Source organism: Rhinopithecus bieti, unplaced genomic scaffold, assembly GCF_001698545.2.
Source record: "Rhinopithecus bieti isolate Rb0 unplaced genomic scaffold, ASM169854v2 scaffold_24392, whole genome shotgun sequence".
Taxonomy (NCBI): domain Eukaryota; kingdom Metazoa; phylum Chordata; class Mammalia; order Primates; family Cercopithecidae; genus Rhinopithecus; species Rhinopithecus bieti.
This window is the reverse complement of record NW_016812542.1, coordinates 539803-560006: the sequence shown is the minus strand read 5'-3', so window position 1 is coordinate 560006 and position 20204 is coordinate 539803. Positions and strand designations below refer to the sequence as shown.

At 32.5% G+C, this 20204-nt stretch overlaps 1 protein-coding gene across 1 annotated transcript in view; it reads right to left on the bottom strand.

Annotated features, from left to right (window-relative positions):
- NEK7 (NIMA related kinase 7) overlaps positions 1-20204 on the bottom strand; it is a 155672-nt gene that overhangs the window by 21260 nt on the left and 114208 nt on the right. Inside the window, 4 exon segments of the mRNA XM_017896562.1 lie at positions 2038-2132; positions 16376-16401; positions 16403-16481; positions 17358-17466. Coding sequence (XP_017752051.1) covers positions 2038-2132; positions 16376-16401; positions 16403-16481; positions 17358-17466 — 309 coding nt within the window.

The following is a 20204-nucleotide window of genomic DNA, read 5'->3' as shown; positions in this document are numbered from 1 at the left end:
TTTTTTTTTTTTTTGAGGTTTCAGGAATATTTGAAAGTCTAATTTTCTGAGTTTAAAATACATTTTCAAAAAAGGCTTCCTACGTCTTCATTGTTAATAGTAATTTTTTAGTGCGTACAATACAAAATACGTGATGTTATGACCAATTTTTAAAAGCCAAACTGTTAGGTATTTCTATTAACAATACATTGAAACATAACTGAAAGGAGATAGAACATAAAGTTAAATTAAAGCTTTAGAAAAATTCTAGTTCTTCTAAAAGATTTGCATGGAGAAATCAAGAAAATGCATTGAGATGAAAACTAACGTTAGCATGATAGATACTTTAACTCAAAATCATCCACAATACATATAACTCATGGATGTAGGAATGTCCAAAGATGTTATTTTATTTTGTGGCATTTTAAGTCTGCCTAAAAATGGGACACCATCTCTCAAAGGCAAATTCAAAATGTGATAAATTATTTCAGTTTTGACATGAGTCTGCTAGACCTAAAATAATTATGCAAACTTCCTCTCAAAATTCAACAGAATTTTTTTTTTATGGCTAAATTTAATCTAGTTATTGGAAACCAATTTGCTGTTTACTTTTAGGGATTTGAAGAGAAAATGTTGCTTTGATAATATTAGACTATGGCCTAAAGGAATCTAAGGTTAACTAAACAGATAATATTTTAAATGTACGGAGTGACTAACTTTTAAACATTATAGTAACAATATAATCAATCCTGTTCTTGTTAGCATTATACTAAATTATTAACAAAATATAAAAGTGAGCATAATCTCTTGTAATCCCATGGGCACATATAAAAACATGTTTTGTTACATTACTGACTCATAATGTTTCATAACAAAAATTATCCAAAGTATGCGTTTATTTAAGAATATTTAAAAATCCTTTCATTTTAAGTAGTTGTTAGTCACTTCAGTAGGAAGGACAAAACAAATAATTTCAGGTTCCTTAAATTAAGGAAATTTGAATCTGAAATGAATAAAATAATAAAAGATCATGACACACATTTTTAAAAAGTCCAACAACACCTCTGAAAGCTGCTGTACTTCCAGGTAACGGTGGCACAATTAAAATAGATGACTTCATCATATATTTCATTTAAGTCAGGAGGACAAGAGACATGAAATATATAGTAGGAAATGCATTGGTTTCTATTTATCCTTTTTAGACTTCTCTTATATACACAGAGATATGAAAATGATTCCTACACAGGGATATGAAAATGCTTCCATGTATTACATTTCCTCACTTTATTAAAACCTACTTAGACACAGACTAATTTTTAATTAACAGCTTTGACTCGAAGCCTATATTCCTAAGAAAATTATCATTCAATTAAAAAAACAAAATTACAGAAGTCACTAGCTTGAGATACTTTTATATCAACACAGACGTAAAATGTGTTACTAACATGCTTTCTTTTATCCATCCAAATTATTACAGTGCACCATTTCTAGAGGACCTACCTATATGATTCCATCTTCCTTTGATAAATGATCACCAGTAGAACAAAAGAGAGAGCATTTCACTGAGCTTTACCAATACAAATTGTTACTCATGGAAACTAAATTGATAACCTAGAAGAACTATCTGTTTGCATACTATACTTAATGCTAAATAACACCTGTGTAAAAGTGAAATAAAATATTGATAAAGATATTTACTATACTTTCATATATTAAATCCAATCCATGATACCTCTCTTGTAATGCATGGATCAAGATTTACAGAAGTTCAAATGTATATTTTTATAAATGCAAGATATACAGAAAGGCATTATATTAACATAAAAGTTAATGCTTTAAACTTGTCATCAAAGGAACACAATTAAAAAATATATTAGATGTATAGGGATGTATAGTTATTAAATTCCATTACAGAAAGTTATTAACCCAATGAAAATTCTTCATAATTAAAAAGGGGATTCTTAAACATCCAGAAAAAAATAAGTATATACTATAAGGATAGAGGAAATATACTAAGTAAAACTGCATCAATATTTGGAATGTATCAACATTACCTACCTCATATAGTAGACAGCCAAGAGACCAGATGTCAGATTTGAAGTTGTATCCATTTTCATGTATTCTCTCTGGAGACATGTAATAAGGCGTACCAACTGCAAAAAAACAAACCAAATAAAATAAGAGGTATATAAAAATACAGATGCAGCTGTGGTAAGAAATTACATACAAAATTTTGAATTTAAAAACATCACCAAAATAATTCATTAGGATCAGAAAGCTGTTTTGAGAATACTAAAACTTTTAATTTCTTCTTTACTCCTTGACCCTTAAATAGTACATTAAAAACTGTACAAAACAATGTGGTGGGTTAAACTTTATTTCCTTTTGATCAATCCAAGAAGAATCTAGGGAGCATAACTAAGGGCAAAAAAGTAATTCTGACAAGAATACCTACTTAAATGATTCACACTGGCATTATTATTTTTATTTTTTTTAAAAATATGGTTTGCATATCCCAAATAATTAAGCATGATAATTTAAAAATAAATAGTATTATGTAACAGTTTAGTAGAGTACGCACAAATAAATCGTATTTGTTAACTTTTACAGAAACATCCTTTAGAACACAGTGTGGCTGTTAACAAATGATATAGCGCTTGGTGCCTTACTTCCACTTTAGAAAGAATACCACAGACTTTTATACATCAAAGGATTATATAATAACAAATGTGAAAGGGTACTGGCATCTCTGGAAAAATGTCTTCAGTTACTGTTACTACTGAGACCTTTTAAAAGACAAGACACTCAAGATAATTTTTGTTTGTGTTTGTTTGCTTTGATGTGCTAATACTTTTTTTAATGACTTTTAGAAAATGCTATTAAACACTTGAAAATAAAAGAAGCATGTATGTTACACTTTGAAATGTAAAATATTTAAGTGACTTTCAAAGTGAGTATCTTTAATTTCAAACTCAGATGGCTATTTCACCATCATTAGTCTAAGGCTTTTTGTCAAATAGAAAATCAAAGTTTAAGAACATTTAAAATCTTATTTACCTGAGGGAAAGGCTACCAAAATATGTTGCTACACAAAGAGAAACGGGCAGTCCCCTTTTTCTATTAATTTTCAAGATCTCCCCAGGTGTTTACCATAAATCTTAATAAGACTAACAATACTGAACAGGGGTCTTTAGTTAGAAGCAACAAAAAGATTCACACCAATAATCAAAGCACTATACTCAAAGGCAGCAGTCGGTTTGCCAAAAGAATAGATTTATAACCTAATAGTTATGTGTGGAAACTATACTAAGCTAAAGGTGGAAACATCACGTACCATGACCCATGATATCCTACCTGTATTGGAATCCATTTTTACTAATCATGGATAGCCCTAGCCAGGCTGGTCATGAAAGAAAAGTATTTATGAAAGTGATGAAGTTAAAAAAAAAAGTACACAAACAGAAGGATAAGAAATTTAAATAAAATACGAACCATTAATATATGAAAATTAATGAGACGAACTAAGATATAGATTATTTAATTGTAGCATTTACTTTGAAGACAAACAGGTAAATACGTCAATTTCTACAGTGTCAGAAAAGCAAAGAACTTTGGAAAACAGCTAGGTTTAAAGAATCTGTGTTATTACTGTGTAAAATAAACACAAGCTATCTAGCTTTGGGAGTTCTAACCACTTTCACCGGTAGTTTTGCATAAGTGACACCAATTATTGGAAATATTTACACATTCTCTCCATTTAAGGAAGGATGGTAGGTACAGTTAGAATAATAAACGGGCTCTGCTCCTGGTTTCAGGACATAAAGCAAGTGACTGGCAGTGAGGAATGTGCAGAGAGAGGCTTCACGGAATCCACAGGGGGGCAACTGAAAACACTGAGGCTTGAAGGTTCAGAGTTTACCAAAAGCAAAGGTAATTTTAACCAGTAGCTCTGGGAAACCTGCTGATACATTAGGGGTTTGATATGAGTGTGAAAGATTGATGATAAGGAAAAAGACGAACAAATGCTAGCATTTTACAGAGATTAGCCCCAGCATAACACCTTAACTGCAACACAAACTGAACTCAAAGACGACCCAAGTGAAGGGAGCAGAGGAAAAGAATGATTAGGAATTCTACTAAGCTAAATTTAAAATGCAAAAAATCTTAATGTACAAAAATCCGTTTTCAGTGAGCTGCTGGAGGTCATTGCAAAAAGTTACACACTCAGTTAAGACTGACACTTTAAATTTAGATATTGATTCTTAATATTATAGATAACAAGCCTCTTTATATTAAATAAGCATGTTTTATTTCAATATTTAAACTACATATATTCATTAGCATATATTAAAATGTAAAGCTAAGGATGCTACTCACCTTTTTGATCAACATATTTCCAAAAGTCATATAAGATGAGTAAGTTTGTATTCTGCACTATAATTATTAATTGAATAAATTCCTAATTAACTGGGGAACACAGGCCTAAGAGGGAAGTTCTACTGTCTCCCGACATGCTTCCTCATATGCCCCTACATTCTGGACAACGACTCTTATGCTGACTGACACTGAGCAAAGAGGTACAGCCCCATCACGTAAACTGATTCGTCCTTACCTCTCTCTATCTAGCAGAGAGGCCTAAAAGTTTAAGTGCTCAGGAAAATTTGCAGTACATTTAAATGCAGTGATATGTTTTCAACATTTCAAAATTAATGAAGATCTAATTATTTCCAAAAAACTTTTCCAGAGATTCATGACAGCTGTGTCTACAATTTCTGTTGCCTCAAGAATGTTGTGACTTCTTTTAACAGCTGTACAAGAAAAGAGAGTTATGGAGTGACATGATTAGACATTAAAATGATCATGTGAATTATTGTCCTATGTATTCAGAAGCTTGAAGTCTATAGCACGTGTAATTCCACTTATCTTTCAAGAATTTATGATTGTAGGTAAAATGAGAGTGTATTTTGCAATAGCAGACACTTATGCCACTTTAACCTTCGGACATGAATAAAAGTAGGAAATGGATGATAACATTATAAAAAACAGAGGCTAACATTAGAGGAAAACTAGTAACAACTAAAAATCTTACCTGACCTTGCTTTATTCTATATTAATACCACATTAAAATATACTAAGGCAGTCATCCACATGTAAAAATCCCTTTCATTACATTGACTTATTCTAGCTATATAAGAAAAGTTTTATATGGTATATACTCCATAAATATATATATTCTAATCTTTATCCTGAATAAAATGAAGACCGGTATCTAGAAGTTCTGCAACATGTTTAAGAGAACCAACAAGTTCTGCTAACATGTTGTTATTATGGAAGATATCACTAAATTAACAATTTTCATCAGAGTAGGTTATATACAGAACAGTTTAGCTAACATTTTAGCATTGTAATCTCTGCAAAGATTTGAATGAAAAAAGAAAACAGAATGACTGAAGCATTCTCATATGTGGTTAGCTTTGGATTTTTTTTGTGTGTGCTTTTTAAACAAGGGAGGCAGCACAAAACCAGTGAAAGATAAATCTCTTTCACATCTTACATTTGCCACTAACTAGTCAGGACCATTTAACTTCTCTTTTCATTTCCTTCCCTCATCTGTAAGATAAAGTGATGAGAAAGATGAGCTGATCTCTGAGGTCCCTTTTGCTTTAAAATTCTGTAGCACTTAAAGAAACTCTACAAAAATCCATCTGGAAAATAAAATGGAAAAAAAAAAAGTCCTTTTAAAACTATTACTTAGGAAAGCTGAGTGAGAGTGTTTTAAGTCAGAGAGTACAAACAAACGAACTAAGTTTAGAAATATAGTTTATTTCTCTTAGAATCAGAATAAACTACAGACAAGAAAGCTTTGAATATTCCTTCTTGGGAAAATTAAAAGGAGACAAGTCGTCTTATACCTCAGTTTGATACACACACACACACACACACACACACACACACACACACACAACTTCAGGGAACAGGACTTAATTTCCATTCTTTCCTTCATACTCATGAGTCAGCCCAGAAATTATGTTGGCAGACAGAATGGAGAGAGGGCACATTTATTTCATTGTAAGGAGTACTAACTGAGGTCAATATAGAATGGCTGAGTAGGAGATCAATATTTCTTCCACAAAAGACATTTATAAAATAAAATTTGTCATCTTTGAAGTGCAACTGATAACATTTAAGAGCTTTAATAATGCTGAGGTAAAACACCTAAGCATATTTTATTGTTATTGTTGCTGTGCTCCAGGTCCTGTGTTAAATGCATTCTATGTATTATCTTGCTGAATTTTAACAAAAGTTTACCATGCCCTGCTGCATGGCACACACAATTCTAAGTCCTGTGCTGACAGAAGCAAACAGGACAAATCCTTGATCTTGTGGGACTCACAGTCCAATGAAACGGGAACTATTATAAGGTAGTTTTATGAGATATTTCAACTATTATACTGCTTTAGAGAGAAGGCATAGGAAGTCGGTCGGATAACTTGCCAAAGATCATAAAACTGGTAAGCTGTAGACTTGGAATTCAAACCCAGGTAGTTCTTGTCTCTTGCATTTATGCAGATGGTTATTTCAGTATAAATGACCACTGTGAAATACAACTGAAAAAAATATCTGTATCTTTCCAAATTAAGAAGCAGAGAAATCTAAAAGTCACAGCATATACATATGAAAAACCAGGAATAAGGGTCCAGGTTCAATGGGCCACATGTGAAAATTATGCTACTCTGCAGCTACACTGATTTAAATAAATACTTGTTATGGCGGCTGGGAGGTTAAACGTGCAGTTTAAAATTAGATAATAGCTTCTTACCAGAGCAATTACTTAAGTCAATAAGGGATTGAAAGTTAAAAATAAATCAGTGAAAGCAGCCTATAGTACTGACTGAACATATGCTGCCTTTACAGCTCTAAACCACCCTGAACAACGAAGGGGTATAAGCCAAAGATCTATCGAGAGGTGCTAGGAAAGGTGGGGGAAAAACAAGTATGTGACCACAGGTGGCACCTGGCACCAAAAATGAAACTGTTTTAATGCCTGGTTCAAGAACACTAATTTTCTAAGTTGAAATCAGAGGATATATCACACTTGGAAATAGTGTGGGGAACACGAATTGTACACTCAAGAGACTCCAGTGTGAAAATTCTGATATCTAGCTTGAATGATGGCCATACATTTAATCTGCTGGCAATTTTACAAAATCAAAGAATCATTTGTCTCACTGCAAAAGGTAAACAGCAGTTCAAGCAATCCTATAACAAAACAAAACAAGAACACAATTTCCTCCCAAGGGGTTTCAAATATTTGTTTAGCACAAGGATCAATATCAGAGAGTTTTAGTTAGCTTTTTTAAAGCAAAAATCTATCTCATTTTAGGATGTACAACAAGCACATACAAGTAAATTCACACAAACATGCAAAGAGAAAACTTTCTTTTCTGGGAGACAATATAAAAGCAATTAAAACGTCATATCAATGTTGTTAATTTAAGTGTTTTTATTTGTTTTTCTCCTTTCACTAGAATAGGCAGTCAGAGGTGAAACCCTTCACTGTATGTATTAATAAATACAATGTTGGTGTAAATAGATTTTCCTGAATAGCAGATAACTATCACCAATTACTTATATACTTTGGAGTATATAACGTGTTTAGATTTTTTAACAGATTAATTATCCTAATTAAGTTTTGTTAAAATTACTTCTTATCCCCCTCTATATTCAAGTCCATGGTAGAGTAAGCCCCTGAGGAGCATGATTGTTAGTAGTGTGAGAGGCTCCTTGAGGAATACAAAAAATTTGCAAATAATTTTTTAAACAATTGCCAGTAAGCTAACAATGAAAGAAAATGATTTGTTTATAAATTTATATTAAGCCAAGTATGGCATTTTCTCCCTTGAAAAGTAAATGTAAATTACAATGCAATAAAGTACCTATAAAGTCCTATAATAAAAATGTGAAAATTTAAAGTCAAAGTATCTCTTCAAAAAAGAAAATACTTATTTTCAGTAAATGTAAACTTCCTCTAATTTTGGAACCTCTTCCTCAGAACCTCTCTAGCTTTTGTTTGTTTGTTTGTTTTGTTTTGATACAGAGTCTTGCTCTGTCTGGACTGCAGGCTGGACTGCAGTGGTGCGATCCACACCAGGCTAATTTTTTGTATTTTTAGTAGAGATGGGTTTTCACCGTGTTAGCCAGGATGGTCTCGATCTCCTGACCTCATGATCTGCCTGCCTTGGCCTCCCAAAGTGCTGGGATTACAGGTGTGAGCCACTGTGCCCAGCCTAGAACCTCTCTAGCTTTTAAACAATTTCACCTAATTAGGCTTTAGAGGAGGATATGAATGTCTCCCCAGCTGTCACATCTATTAAAATGTCTATTAGTCTATTAAAATGGCGTTACAGGCAGAAATTCTGTCTCCATGATCTTTGCCTCTTGGTGCTATACCTGTTTATGTTATGGTAGTGGCAAGAGACTTTGCCGCCATAAAGGTTGAGGACTTTATAACAGGAAGATTACCCTAAATTATCAGTAAGAGATGCAACAGAAGGGGCAGGGGACATTCAAAGTGTGACAGGAACTCTCCACCACTAACTTTTAAAAGGGAGGAAGGAAGCCAGGAGTCAAGGAATGAGGGCAGCCTCTAGAAGCTGGGAATGGCCCTCAGCTCACAGCCAGTGAGGAAACAAGAACCTCCGTCCTACAACACCAAAAAACTAAACTCTGCCATAATCTGAATAGACAAGAAATGGACTGAGCCTCCAGAAGTCCTGCAATCCTACAGATACCTTGATGTTAGCCTGGTCAGAGTCATATTGGACTTCTGAGCTATGGAACTGAAAAATAACACATTTCTGTTGTTTTAAGCCCCTAAGTTTTTGGTAATGTGTTAGGGCAGCAATTGAAAATAAATACAAATGTGTTAATGACTCATGCATTGCCTGGGAGAGTGAAACACTCAATTCTATGTGGTATGGACCTACCTCACACCAAGGATTACATAAGGAGCGAGGGTGTTAAGAGAAAAATGTATATGGTTCAAAAAAATGTTTGACTTCTAAAAGCTCACTGGATCATTTTGGGATGGTGTTTTTTTTTGTTTTGTTTTGTTTTGTTTTTTGGTTCTCTTTTTTTTGTCAAGGGTGGCAGGGCAGAAGAAGCCAATACATTCACCAAAAGAATAATAATATGGTTAATAATGCAATGTATAAAGGTTAAAATTATGGTCCTTTGTAATTTAAATGAACTTTGGCTTGGTCACTAACTGACAGAAATCTAAACTTGATAATCATACCTATCTCAAAGAAATGCAGAATAGAAATCAGTGAATGTGCTACACAGCACTTAGTCCATATGAGTATTTGAAGCTTGATAAGTAACTATTTTTTATTATAAATGTTTTACATTGACCAAAATAAGCTCTTATCAAAAGCAAGTCCAGCAGGGATAACTGCAGATTTATTGATCCAGAGAAAAGTCACCAGGGATCAGTACTCCAGTGAACCTCATGAATCATTCTGGATTTAAAGATAATCTCTCTGCTCAGAATTTTCCAATTTAGAAAGATGTAAATTTCCTAATGGCTTACTCTTCATTCACCACTACCACCCATTCCCATTAAGAGATTCAATTACCCTTTCATTGCAATAGCTACAAATATGTCACAAAAATAAACAGGTAGAAAAGGATACAAACAGTATTTTTTTAAAAGATCTAAATTAGGTATTTTTCCTCTATCTTAAAGCCATGGTCTATACTCACATTTCTGATTCTCCTCTTCCTGGACAAATAGGAGAATTACATTTCCCTGTCCCTTTGAGATAGTCATTGCCATGAGATCTGTTTTGGCCAACGAAATGTGAATGGAAGTAATCTGTGTTACATTCAAGCAGAAGGGCTTAATTAAGAGCCAGTAAGTGATTCTCCATGCTGTCTTCCCCTCATGGGATCACAAAAACGTATGTCGATATGAAGATAACACAAGACTGAAGCTGCCTGGAATGCCAAGTCACCACATGAAGGGATGGCAGCTACCTTAAAGATAAACATAGGTCTACAACTCACTGTGGGTGATAAAAGATTAGAACATTCTTCAGTGCTAAGCAATTGAGGAATATTTGTGTTGTTTCTTCCGGCAACATAATCTAACCTATACTTACTGATACACTTAGTCAAATTCACCCTTTATGTGTGTAGTCTGTCTCTAAGCTTCATTCATTCAATCAGTATTTATTGAATATCTATTACGAGCAATCCCCTCTTCTAGGTATCTAGGGTACATGAGGGAACCAAATACACAACGATCTCTGTCCTCATAAAGCTTGCATTTTAGCTGGGAGAGACAATACATACAAGGCATAGTAGGTATATTACATGGCATGTCAGAAGATACTAAGTCCTAAGGAAAAAAGAAAAATTAAAACAGGGTAAGGTTTAGGAGTTCTAGGGATGAAGTGGGGGCAGTCAGGTTCAGTATTAAATAGAGTGATCTCAGTTTTCTAATCTGTAACACTTACTGTACCCACAACACAGAGGAACAGCGGAGAAAACATGCTTTAAAATGCTCACAAATTTTTAAATGCTATACAGTACTCGTATTCATTGCCACTGTTGTTATTGTTACTATTTAGTAGCAATAGAGGATTCTCCTGGGTCACTATTACAGGAAATAAGGGAAGTTTGATATGATTTGACCAGAAATAGTATACATTTGGAATATATAAAAATTGTTCTGGTATTCTGTTTATATGTTTAAATATTCAACGATTAAGATACTTAATCTCTTAGTAAGCTGCCTCTGGGTCAGAATGTTTATATTTGCTGAAAGGACACCTCAGAGTAAGTTAAGAAATAGAAATATACCAAAAGTATATTCTGCCTCTTGTGATATGAGAAAATTTATTACTTGATTGCCATGTTCCAATTTCACAAGTTTTGGTGAAATTTTAGCTTTCAGTCTAAAACAGCCACTTCTTTAGAAATATCAGCTAAAGTTATGGGAGGACAGATGGCCATGAAGACAGATTTTGATATCCTAGAGGTCTATTTCTTGTTTACTTCTGAATCTTGAAGCAGTAATAGTAGTCAATTCTAGGAGAGAGAGCAAACTATGTCTTCATATGTAGGCTCCTAAGCAATGTAACAAAGCTGAACATAGTACTTCTAGATCTAATAAAACAAATCAGAAAACAGTATAAAGTAAGAAAAAATGCCACAAGGAACTGACATAATGAAAAAACAGACTGCATGCGAGAGTAAACCCAGACTAGGAAGCCACAGACCTACCCACTATCTTCTAGCTATTTACCTTTCCCTGCTTCATTTTCTCAACTTTAGAATACAAACAGCTCATGTGCGTAGTTCACATGTACGTGTAAAGATTTTAGAGAGTTGAATGATTTGCAAACTGTAAAGAACTGTGATAAATGTTATCACACCCCTCTGGAAGCACAGGGAGCAGTATAAATGAGTAATTTATGATTGACCAATTCAACTGGCCAGATAACAAGTCTGGAGAATGTCCAAAAGTAGGCAGAAAATGGGAATTAGCCTTTAAGTAAATGAAACAGCATGAAGGCGCTGCAGAGCTAGACCAATGTTTTCCAAATTGTGGGTCATACAACCCATTAATGACTTGTGAAATCAATTTAGTGGGCTGAAACCAGTGGGATTTCTAGCGAAATAAAATAGAACAGACAATATCAGAATGTAATGCAGTTGCATCATTGTCAAGAAATTTGAAAGTCACTGACACTATTAGAAAGCTTAAGAAAGTTGTGCCCTCATTATAAATTTTAAAGATGCAAATATAGATAAGTTTCTTAACATATATTTTTATAAGGTTGACAAAAACAAGGCAAAATTCATATGTGTGTGTGTGTGTGTGTGTGTATCCTGCAATTAGTCTCCCTAATCACACCTCCAACCAAATTAATACAAAAACAACAAATGAAAATCTTCCTTAACATAATTTCATGTAAAAACAAAAATGAAGGTGGGAGGAGGATAAGGAGACCAAAAAAACCAAACAACTGTTTAGATCACAGATCACAGGCAGTGTAAACATTTTGTTCTATGGGCTAATGAATTCCAGTGTGGTATACTCTGCTCAGTTCTGGGTAGCATATACTAAGGGGTATTCTGAGAGGAAAAGATGCAGACTCGCAGGACACAGAAGACCCTGAAAATAGAACACTATCCTGGGAATGCTTAGCCCAAAGAAGAATGAAGAGGTTTGTGGCTGCTGCCTTCAACCCAGATCACATCGCTCTCCTCATTACATTTAACCTTGTGAAAGCTTGCCACTGCACTTAGAATAAAATGTGAATTGCTCCTACATCCAGCCCTGTCTTTTCTTCACTCAGTTCCAGCAGACAGAGCTTATCCTGTATCCACCCTTTGTATGAAATGCTCTTCAGTCTACCTGGGACATTATTTCATAGCTGCCCCTTTTACATCCTTTGCATCTCAGTTTAAATATCACCTTCTCAGAGGGGACTTGCTCCATCTCACCCTCTCCAAATTAGTTCCCCAACTGCCCATTTTCTGTCATATCACTAATAATTCATCTTAGTTTTTTGTTTGCTTTATTATCTATTTCCTCCCACCATAAGGTAAGCTCCCTGAGGACAAGGACTTGTCTTGCTCAGGCTACATTCCTTGTCTCTAGAATAGCACCCGCATATAATTGGTTTTTGAATCAATCAGTTCAGGCAGAATAAATAAATTGTACATGGAGAACTCCTTCTCTTCTTCCTCCTGTCTTCTTCTGCATCTTCATCACTTCACCACCACCATAAGCAACTGAACATTTATACAGTTTATTACAGTGTTAAGAAAACACTTGCATTCATTATATTATTTGGTCAGGAATTGTTTAGGAGTTAAGGGACAACATAGGATGGTTATTACCTGCATTTCTAGTTTTATAAATCCAGACACTGAGTTTTAGAAAAATTAATAAATGGCTTGATAAAGGTCCCACAGAGCATGCCAATCCCAGCGTTCATTCTTTCAGAAGAAAGCAAGAGGAAAAACATGGCTGGCACATCATGAGCTGGGGAGATACAGTCAGTCAATAATCAGAGTGGAAAGTTAGAGGACACCAAACTGTAAAGGGCGCTAAATGCCAGGTCAAGGACCTTGCATGACATTCTTCAGGCAACAGGGAACCACGGAGGATTTTAAGGAAAGTAACACAATCAGATAGTGTCTCTGAGGAAGATACCTCTAGTGGAAACATACAGAATGTATTATGAAGAAAAATATCAGAAACAAAAGAGGGTAATCTCCTAGTCCAAATGTGAAGTAATTATAGAGTAAGGAGGAGGGAATGAGGGAATGGAAAGTAGAGATATTTTGAGACAATGTATGTGGTGGTAGCAGGGAGGAAGTAAAAAAACAGGTGAAGACCTGCTAGGATATTTTTCAGTTCTGAAGATCGGAACATAGTTTGAACATGCAACAATATCAGATTTAGTATTTGCAATTCTCAATCCTTACATTAAAGGAATTACTACTATGCCATCATACTTTTAAGAATTGGTTCTGAAAACTAATTGGAAATGTGGCCACCTATACAATTTTATTTGCTACAGAAGACAGAACTACAGGTTTTATTGTATGTTGATTTATCATGGAATCAAAAGATACAAATAAGAGACACCAAATGAATAGACAATTGAAAATGCAAAGACTTGCCAATCTCTTAAGGATTGTTAAATACAAACATAGTTTTTGGAAGTGCACAATCCTATTAATGAATTAAAATAAGTTAAAACCATATCTTGATTTTCAACAAAATGTATTTTGAAAATATAAATGCGTAAGACGTTTTAAGATCCTATATATCTTTGCATTTTAAAATTAAATTCCTGAAAATACCTCCTTCCCAAAGTTAAAAGAAATTTGGCTCCAGTACAAACTTTGTTTAAAGTAAACTTATGTAGATTTTTCCTAATGAACTACATAGAGATCTCATTTATTTATAGTTTCACTGAAAAGTATACCTGCTCTATGGATGAATCATGCCCTATAGATTGTATCCTCAGTAAAATTAAAAAATGAATCAACATACAATAAAATCTATAGTTCTTTTGTGTTTTCTATAAGCAAAATAAATTTGCATAGGTCACCACTTTTTCAATTACTTTGCAGTGCCAACTCTGAGAAGAAAACTTAAATTTGCTCTTAAAAATATATGACAACATAGCAGAGTAATACAAGTAAAAATTAGGGTCAATTTGTCATCAAGAATGTCTGTCAGGATTTCTATCCTTGCTATTTTATATATAGTATGTTAGCAGAGAATTTTTCTTGATTCTTCTAAGTAGGATTTTTATGGGGTCCAAAGAGCCTTAGTAGACTAGAGTCCAAATTTTAATTATTTGTATATAATATACTGTGCTTAATGAACTTTAGTTTTAAACAATCAAAATCTTCAGTTCACAAGAATTACAATAGGTGGATAAATGAAATTTTCTTTGATTTTAATATTTATTTTTTTTCAAAAATAATATGCCTAAAACAAAAAATACTTTGTTTAAAAAAATTGAATATCTATGATTCATCCATTAGAAAAGTCTTATTTCGTATTTTTTCACTTGCTCTATTTTCATTCTATGTCTTATAAGATGTCTTAGCTTAATTATGCGGCATGAGCATATATTTCATTTATTTATAATGTGTATACATACACACATTTATATATATACAATATATTATATATTATATAAATATACATGTTTATATATTACACATATATAATTACATGACCTTAGGTGAGTTGGTTTTGATAAAACTTGGTATTAGAAACTCATAATGAATTATTAAATCTATTAAAATTAATTTTACTCCATAATTTCTACTAGCATATCACCTCAATTTGGAGATGCATATATGTTCTTAAATTCTGTTTAGAACTTTTACAAGAGGCAGTATCAGGCAAATCAAACAAAACGAAACTGGGTTTCATATAATAACACTGGATCCTTCGGGCTGGATGACTACAGCAGGCTCAGAGACAGTCTGCAAAGCAGCATGTAAACAACACACATGTGTGCATGAGCAGGGGAATGTGCAGGTGTGTGTATGTAATTGTAGCCTGGCATTTCTATCTAAACTAGTGACAGAATGCTTTTATGACATTCTTCTATTCAGATGAGTAACATAAAGTGAAAACATGTTGTCTATTAGTGACAAATGGCACTGGCTTGAAACAGCCTAAGGTTTGTTTTCTCTATAGAAATCCTCCACTCTCAACTTTCCCAATAAAACTTTATTAAAGTGCTAAGCAAATTACATGCATGTCTTATGGAATTTCATGTCAAATTTCTTTATTCAGGAAAAATCACAATGCTCTCTAAAATAAATGTGAAGTGAAAGGAGAAAAAACTATGTTATTCAGCATCAGTGCAAAATTTCATTTTCTCAAAATACTTGACAAAATTGAAATCCCGTTAAAAATGCAAAGCATTATCTTTCCAACACTCTTGAAACTAGGATACAATATTTTGTAATTCAGCAAATATTGAGTACTTATTTACGTTTCAGGTACTGTTTTATAAATATAGAAAAATTCGATGACAGGTTCAAGGCCACACAGAACCTTAGGTAACAAAGCCGGGAAAACTCAAAAACTCTAGTCAATTAATTCAGATGTTCATTTCACTACTTTGTTATTTAGTATAACTCATTTATTCCTCATCAGGACATTTAAAAGGTTTTTATTTCATATCTCAAAACAATTTTATAAAAAAAATAGCTTTCAATGAAATTATGACACCAAAGATGAGCACCATTAAATCAAAGCCAACTTATTTTTAACATAACTTTTACTTAATTCTGATTGTCACCATTTGATCTAAGTCCTGTATTTACAAGAAGAACATATGATTTGAGGAGTTTTAAGATAAGTTACCCAATTTAAAAATTATCTCTTCTAGTAATTTCCATTATTTCTAAACAACAAACCATGTATGTTATTTTAATAAATAAACCATGTATGTTATTTTAATAAATAAAAATTTACAAACTACTATTGTATTTATAAATGGTTCGGTGAAGTCTTCCAAGAGACAGCTTAATCACCATATTATTTATTATTAAATGTAGAATAAAAGGACTTTTCTATGGCAATAGTTACACCAGATTTATCAGCATTTTTTTTTTTTTAACTCAATGTCTGCCTGAGGTCAAGTTGACAGAAGTATCCAACTGTCATATTAGAGGAAACCTTATACCTAATAGAGAGTTGCAGGCATCTGTTCAGGATCTGATGATTTTTAAAATAGTTTTATTAAGAATGTAAGAGCTGGCATGTAATTGGTACACCTCTTACCTTCTAATGACACATACGCAAAGTAACTGAATGAAATTATATTGTGGCTCTTACCTAAAGAATGTGCAGCTGTGGTTTTGAGCTGAAAACCGGCCAAGCCCAAGATCTCCAAGTTTTACCACCCCAGTGGCTGTAATGAACACATTAGCTGGTTTTATATCTGTGAATAAAGGAAGGGATCAGGTAAAAGATGATAGACATTTTAGAAATTTTAAAGGAATTAAGAACTACTTTTCATGATAGAATTTAAAATTTATTTTAATCATGAATGTTTGAATTATGGACCAATTAGTTTACTTTGAATAATTCTGATATATCCTAATACCCAGAAGTTCTCGATTCTCTGATAGACAGCTAATCATCAATGTACTATGATGAATATGATTATTAATTTCTATTTCAAATGCATTTTGTTTTCCATTTTCAAAAAACCTGTGAAATTCAAAGTACAAAATACATGTGTCCTTTTGATATCAATTTTAAATAAAATATCTTACTAAAGATTAACGTATTGGTAGATTTGCATAAAATATAAAACCACAACACTATTAGGCATATAATTATTTACTTAGATGGCTTTAAAAATCTTAATTGCATAAATGAATTGTATTAAAATTTTTCACACTTCAGTATCAGTGGTTCAATTACTTATTGATGTAATCTTAACACACTCTGCTCAACCACTTGACTGATAAGAATGCTGAGCTAATACTGAATATTAAAAATCTAAGTGGTTATTGTTTAATTGAAGAAACAAAAAAACTCTTCCTTAAATATATTTAATTGCTGTCTTCTCTTTATCAACAGCATCTTACTGGTTAGTAAGATGCTCATAAGAGTCAAGCAGAAGATTAATTTACATTCTTATTTAAAATCAAGTAGTACTTTATTTAAAGGTTTAACATTCTAGCACAATTATAATTTGAAAATAATTACCTGAAAAAGTATGGCATTACATAATGACTGGAAGACATTTACTTTAAAGAACTTATATCATTTAAAACAAGATTAAAAGTTCTTAATGATTTTATCTTACCTCTATGCATGACTCTTCGAGAATGCATGTGTTCCAATGCACTGCAAAGCTGAACAAAGTACTTCCAAACAGTTCTTTCAGGAATTAGCCTCTTTTGCTTCTTAAAATGCTTTTGAAAATTAAAATAAGAATTATAAAACTAAAATTTCTCAAGACTGGATTCAGATAGGAAAAAAATCTGTAAGTCAGAAAAACACCTAATTTTATCTACCATTATCAGCTGAAAAGCATATGATCTTTATACTGAAATGATTCCAAGAATTTTATCTGACATAATGGCTTAAGTTTTTTCCTATTATAACTAAGGTTGGCGGAAACTGTGTAATGGTACATTTTTGTGATGTCCCACTATTTCAAAAAATTAACATCTAAAACAATTTCTTGTCTTAAAAGAAGAGCCAGAATAAAAAAGTCTAGATACATGTAGGTAATTACGTTCATTAAAAGACAATTCTTCTCCTGGCAGAAGGTTTCACTACAGAATTCCTTTTAAATACTGAACCACCCTGGTGATTTGAAATATCACAATTTATTAAAAGTTAAATAAATAAAAGGAATTTATGTAGAAAGTTTTCATGAATATTTCTACTGTACAATGCAAGTCAAACTTGTACTCTGCTTTGAATGAATGAAACTAAACTCCATGGAAGAAAAACCTTACAAGAATGCCCAGGCAAAAAGCTGACAGCACCAACAGGCTACTTAGGAGAGGGGTCGTTGCACATAAGAGGGCAAATACTACAATAATTGTAAAACCAGAGGTACTTATTTATGCTCATTTTTTCTACAATAAGTCTGCTAGAAGACTACACTAATAATATATTACTTCAAGGACGAAGTTCTTAGCTTTGTAAGACTTACAAAGATTCAATACATAAAATTATTTTCAGAAACAAAATGCAAGTGGTTTCCCATTTAACAATACTTAAAATAACCAACATGAATATTGCATTTTAATTGGTTTCCATAAAATTTTCTAATAATTTTAACTGTCTTAAAATATATATATATTAAAATTTAAATATGTACTTTAATGCAATTTATCCAAAGATATCCAAAGATATTTTGAGAAGTCCAACTAAATTGATTTTTTGTTATTGAATATGGAGGAACTATACTTGAGAAAATTCTAAAACAGCTACCTTTCAGTTTTTACACCAGTGACCAGCTGAGGGCAGGCTGAATGGAAAAACAGTACAGGAAATCCGCTGATATCCCTACTTCATACTGAGCAAAAAATTATATCTACTGTCTCATACGTACTCAATGTATGCACCAAACGATAAATCTTTAAGGAAAAGCTAGTAATCTTAGGTTAATCTTTCTTATAACACATACTACAGAAATAAATTTATTAGCAATTTCAATAGCTATTACATCAGTAACATTACATCCCAAAGAATAAAAAACAATTAGATGACCAGGTAATTAAAAAGCAAATCAGGGTCTTACTAAAATGTTAGAAACCTCCCATATCAGGTCTCAAGACTATGTCTTTTTAATTGCAGAGTGTGTCAACATCAGTTTTCATTCAAAGGGGGTAATGCTGCAAAATCAGTTCTTTACACATAATTTTCTTTCAGACTTGGAATGAGTCCAAATAAACCCTGTATATATGTGCTCTCCCTGATGCTGGATTAGCATATCAGAGGACTGTTTGATGTCAACAGGAAGATGGGGACCAGGTTTCTTTTCATTCAAAAATAAATATACCATATCATGTACATATCAGACCATGAAAACAAATTTTTATGCTTTAATACAGATTTTGAAATCATCATAATTATAATGTAGTTGGAAGTTTGCTTTTTAAATACCATTATAAAAAAGAAATCAAATCTAAAAGAAAAGGCATAATTTAAAAATTGCCCCCAAATTGCACAACAGGGAAGATGTTACCGGACCAAGATGATCTGATTATTTTCATGTTTTTGTATTCTTTGAGACTGTAGCTTACAAGTTAAAACTGACGACAATAAGCTGAATTCAATATAACACTACTCAGAATGACCTGGTAAGAGTTAAGTAACCAAATTAGTTATAGGCCTTTGAAGAATAACATGAATTTGATTTTTTCATAAAATAAAGGCAGTTTCATTATGCCATTAGTATCTCTCATTATTTTTAATAAATGTCTGCGTAAACATATGTGGCTTTTAAACCATTCCTTAAGTATAGGGTTTTTTGGGTTTTGTTTTTTTTGTTGGTTTTCGAGAAAACCAACACTTAAAATGAGAAAAGCCTGTCTGTTCTGATGGTGGCACTGTTGGCTATCTCTTAAAAGAGGAAGAACGGCAAAAAGGCAATGAAAATTTGAATTCTTTTTACTATGGGTAAAATGTATATTAGCACTACAAAATAGGAACTTCTACAAAGCCAAAGAAATAAAAAAAAAGAAAGAACAACCTTCTCTTAAAATTTATTCTAATAAACACATATCTTCTTAAAAGTTAATTATCTAGCCAATGAGCATTATTGTTTGAAAATCCTGTTTTCCCTTGAAAAAAGTCAGCTCTATATAAATGATTAGCTCTGATTTAAAAAAAAAAATCTAATGCCAACATGTAAAAAGTAAAAATGTACATATATTTGTTATATAGCAAGTTTTTAATATAGCAATAAATAATGTAACCAATACATCTAAAAGTTGGAACCAATATAAATATTTATAAGAAAATGAAAGAATATGTGACAGGGTGCTTTTACCATATTTATGCTATGAAATAGAATTGCAACTTTTTTTATAGTTGAAAATAAAGTATCCAAAAATTTATGGGCAGGCAAAAATCAACACCCATATATACCTGATCATTTGGACATAATTTTGTTTAGTCTTTTTTTTTTTTA